The sequence below is a fragment of the Colobus angolensis genome, unplaced genomic scaffold, assembly GCF_000951035.1.
Source record: "Colobus angolensis palliatus isolate OR3802 unplaced genomic scaffold, Cang.pa_1.0 Scaffold1, whole genome shotgun sequence".
In the NCBI taxonomy this organism is placed as follows: domain Eukaryota; kingdom Metazoa; phylum Chordata; class Mammalia; order Primates; family Cercopithecidae; genus Colobus; species Colobus angolensis.
Genome location: NW_012110918.1, coordinates 643,508 through 648,475, shown reverse-complemented (window position 1 = coordinate 648,475; position 4,968 = coordinate 643,508). Strand labels below are relative to the sequence as shown.

Here is a 4,968-nt window from a genome sequence, read left to right as displayed (position 1 = left end):
AGCTGGTGCACACTGACAGTGGATAAGAATATGGACTCTGGGCTGGGCGCAGTGGCTCATGCCTGTAATCCCAGCTACTCGGGAAGCTAAGGCAGGAGAATCGCTTGAACCTGGGAGGTGGAGGTTGCAGTGAGCTGAGATCATGCCACTGTACTTTAGCCTGGGCAACAGAGCAAGACTTTGTCTTAAAAAAACAAAAAAAAAATTCAAGTTCAAATCTGTTAACCCAGGGTTGTCCATTAGAGTACATATTAATTATGTCACATTGTTTTGGGATGGCAAAAGGAAGCGGGGAGCCACCTTGTGCCCAGTAGCCACTGAGGCAAGGGCTTAAAGTACAGCAAGAGAAACTAAAGTGAGACATGGGAAAGAATTTACTTCGGTTAGCTGCTTCTAATTAGTAAAAGGATGGCTAGCTGGCTGGCTGGATGGATGGATCATGAGGGCACATACGAATGTAGTGATGCGAGAATGAGGAAAGTACAGCTCAAAGCTATATTCCACTCAATTATAATAACCTCTGCTTAAAAGCACCTCCATACCTTTTCATATTCTTCCAAAATTCCTTTCTTCTTGATATTTCGCTTGGCCAGATAGATGGCTAGAAAAGAAAGCAATGACATTTTCCATCATCATCATCTTTCAGAACCCCATCTGCAGCCTCCCTAAGCCTGAGGCTGCTGCGCTCAGAGTGGGGGAGAGAATGCTCAGCACACCCAGTCCCTTGCCCCTGGGGACACGCCCAGTACAGATGCGGACTGACATAAAGGTCATGATGACAGCAAGACAAATGTCACCAAAATGCAGCAAGTAAATAAGCAGCATGTTAAGCACTACCAAAGGCATAGTTGGGACTGAAGTATTTACCGTAATCGGTATCTTCAGCTGGCCACTGCTGGGTGGGCCAGAAATACGGTGTCTGCAAAAGAAACCAGGGAAACCACACTTTAAAACTGGATTGTGACTCAATGGACCCCAACCCTGTGACTAAAGAAATCGAACCACCTTAGCCCCCTCCACCATTTCTAAAGTCCTGATCTGTGAAACTATGAACCCGACCTTTACAAATGAGATCTTTTCAAATGAGATCAACCCTGTATGAACAGCCAAGATCAAGGCCAAGACTCACCTGAAATCGGTAGAGGCTGCCATCAGGCTTGAGAACGAGATTCTTGGGGTCTTGCAGGGGGTAAATGTAGCCATACCTGACAATAAAGTTGCCCAAGTTCTGTGCCTCTGGGAAAAGCAGTTCAGATACGGATGTTAAGAGCAGGGCTGAGACAGGAGCTCATTGCCGGCCCCCACGGCACACCAAACTCCAGGACAGGTGCCCCCTCCTAACAGCACTGCATCTCATGAGCAGTGAGGACACTAGTTCCTGAACTTGGCTGTGGACAGGCATCAGCTGGGTTGCACGCTAAAAGGAGGACCTCCCAGGTCCTATCCTCAGTAATGACAACTCAGTAAGTCTGGATGGGAACTAGGAAACCTGGATGTTAACAGAACCCACAGGTGGTCTGCTGCAGCAGGTGATGGTTAAGGAAGGCCTCTATAGGCCCATTGGGTCTGGGAAAGGTCACAGGACTGGGAAGAAAATGTCTCTGTTGGACCAACGGACACTTTGTCACTCAAAAAATGAGCGAGGAGCACCATGTTTATTGCCAACTTCTATCCCAAGCTCACCTCTACCTGATCCCAGGTCCAGACCCTTCCTCTCCTTCCCATTTCACTTTAATCTTACCCTGCTCCAGTTTATTTGGAAGCACAGCCTTGTTTATCAATTATATCAATTAAAGGACAAACTTCTTTGGTTCTTTCTCCAAAGCACCAGTGAAAGCAGATGTCTTTCCATCCTCTGGAAGGGATTCCATCCCTCCATTCCTGCAGGAACCCCCAGCCCAAGGACTCAACCCATCTCCCCATCCCATAGCTCAGCCTCCAAGGTGTGGGAAGACCTCCTCCCCAACCCTCCCTCTCCAGGTCTCGCTCCCTCCGTCAAAGACCAAGTCCTAAAGCTGTATGCCTCATTGTACCAACAGCCCATTTTCTAGTGTGAAATCCCCTCCAGTTTCTTTCTGCTCCAATCCATCTTCTAAATTGCTGCCAGGCACCCTAGTTGAAATACGAGTATCATGCACACTGCCATGCTGGAAAATTGTCTGTGGCTACCTATTGCCTATCTCCCAGATCTTCCGGTGCTCTTCCACCCCTCTGCCACCCTCCATAGCCATCTGGAGCCATGACTCTCAATCTCTCTTGTCACGCCTCCACTTTCCACTCATTCCATTTCTACACCATTGTTCTTGCTAGTGTCCCCTTATAGGAAGACCCTCAGAGCTCCTCTTCACCAATTCACAAGCATCACTTCTTTCAAGACCAGCTATACACAGCACCCCCTCCAGGACTTTCTTGACTGAGTCCTCCCCACTTATCCCTGTTATTTATGCTCTAAATATTTGGTATAAAATAACTCTTGCCGGGCGTGGTGGCTCAAGCCTGTAATCCCAGCACTTGGGGAGGCTGAGGTAGGTGGATCACGAGGTCAGGAGATCGAGACCATCCTGGCTAACATGGTGAAACCCTGTCTCTACTAAAAACTACAAAAAACTAGCCGGGCGAGGTGGCGGCGCCTGTAGTCCCAGCTACCCGGGAGGCTGAGGCAGGAGAATGGCGTGAACCCGGGAGGCGGAGCTTGCAGTGAGCTGAGATCCGGCCACAGCACTCCAGCCCGGGTGACAGAGCGAGACTCCGTCTCAAATAAATAAATAAATAAATAAATAAAATAACTCTTTTGTCCCCAAATTATCCTGCCTTTGCTTTTGATTCTGGCAGTTTTACAGTCGAAGGTCATGACCCTCCAATTAAAATGCAAATTTCTCAGAAACACAGGCTAAGTCTCTATTTCGTTTCTCTCATGGTGCTGTACACACAGCTGTCCTGGATAACTGACTGCCAGATGAGCTCTCACCCAGATTGGAGATCCAAAGCCGCTGGACAATCCATTGCAGAACATCATTTCCTGCAAAACAGAGACGTTTGCGGTTATCGTCATAGCCTCCTGACATATCCCTGCTCCTCCACGCTGTTGCCTGACTGGTCTCCTTCCTGTTCAGCTGCAATTTCATTCCTCTTTGCTCAGAAACTTCGGAAACCCCCACCTCATCATGTTCAGTCCCAACTCTGCAGCCTGTAATTCAAGGCTATCCATGATCTCACTCCAGCAGATGTGCAACTTAACACCGCACCGCACCACCCGGCCCCTGCCCACACACACTTCATCTTTATCGTCTCTTATCATATTGACCTTTTACCTGACAATAACTTGTGCATGGACTGTTATTCACTAACTAGATAGTAAATAGACTAAGTCTAAACACACACACACACACACACACACAGACACACATACACACATACACACACACAAAACAGACCCAAGGCAAGTTGTTTGCAGGGCTCTGGACCAAGCTAGGACTCATGGGAGTAAAACAGACCCAGGGATGGGAAGAGGACAGGCTGGGGGCTGGGGCTGGCTCTCCATCTCCCCAAGTTCCCAGGCAGAACTTCGAGGAGTCAGAAAATTCTAGGCTTGAACCTGGCCTTCCATGACGTTGTGAAGGTACTTTTGTCAGGGTAGGAAGATGGGACTTATCCTAGTTATTTATAACTTTAGATGATGGAATGAACGCTCCATGTGTACCCTCGCCCCAGGCCTGGCAAATCTTAGAGGGTGGCTTGGGAACAACACACACACACCAAAAAAAAAAAAAAAGTGAAAAACAGCAGGAGATGCAGGCTTGGAGGCCAGGAGAGAATGTGCACCCATGCACCTGTCCCACCCACCCGCTCCCCTCAAAGATTCAGACTTATCTAAGGATCAAGGCAAGCCAAGTTCCATCAACAAGCCCAGAGGTGCCATACAACCCCACAGAAGCTCTGAGCCCCTTTTCTCAGCCTGGGCCCTCTGGCCTCACAAGCAGAAGGTACGCCTTCTAGGCACAAGGTAAGAGCATCTCAGAAGATAGACAAGGTGCCCTGGAACGAAGCACCCCATCACAGAGGGCATCATGCAGATGCCAATGGTCAGATTTCCAGCAATCTTAGCCTGCTCTCCAAAGGCTAAGCTGGAAACCTGTCTGCATGGGAACAGGTCCACAAAACACACCAAAGAAGAGGGCCAGGATTGAGACCCCACTGCCTGTATTCTTGTGTCTGGATAATTGCCAATGATACTTCCCTCCTCGGAGGTGGTGCAGGGACATTTCTTCTTATGACCCACATACACACTCTCTGGGCATAATTGCCTGCCTATGACCATGACTGGGTATAGACAACCTGCAATTCTTCCCTTCATGCCCATACGCTAGGACACAAATGTCCAGCCATGATCTCTGTCAGTGTCCGCATGCACACCATCGTGGTTTCCCATGGTTCTACTTCTTCTGTTGTTCTTAGCATCATTCACTCCTGGTTGGCTGTTCAAAAGCAAAATCCTTCATCTAAACTCCTACTTAAAATCCACTTTCCACACCAAGTCTCTCTCTTTAAATGCTACACAGTGTTGCGCAGGCAGAGAGAGAGACCCAGGCAGACATCAGACTGATTAGCTCTCTCCACCGAGGAGCTGAGGGCTTTTTCATCCACTTGACTGCCTCCCAAAATAGATCAAATGAGATTATGGTGCCACCAGCCTCTGTACCACACGGTCTGTGCTGACAGCATGGAAGACTGCTCAGGCTCCTCCATCAGTCACCTTTGTCCCGAGGAAGCCCTGGGACGCCTGCCGTCCATGAAGTTAAATAATTTGTTTTTATCGGTGCTGATGTTGCAGGACCAGGGCTTCTCCCTGTGTTGTTTCTATAGCAGCTGGAATTCACCTGTGCAGGAGGAACAAGGAAAAACATGGCAGGATGGGCAACCTCGCCCAAATCCAGGAACCAAGTGTGCCCCGTGCGCAAGGAAGGAAAG

The 4,968-nt window shown here is 48.8% G+C and overlaps 1 protein-coding gene across 1 annotated transcript in view; it reads right to left on the bottom strand.

Moving 5' to 3' along the window:
• Positions 1-4,968, bottom strand: part of RGS9 (regulator of G-protein signaling 9) — a 90,963-nt gene that overhangs the window by 67,898 nt on the left and 18,097 nt on the right. Inside the window, 4 exon segments of the mRNA XM_011941886.1 lie at positions 448-601; positions 868-919; positions 1,130-1,236; positions 2,969-3,019. Of these exon segments, the coding sequence (XP_011797276.1) occupies positions 448-601; positions 868-919; positions 1,130-1,236; positions 2,969-3,019 (364 nt within the window).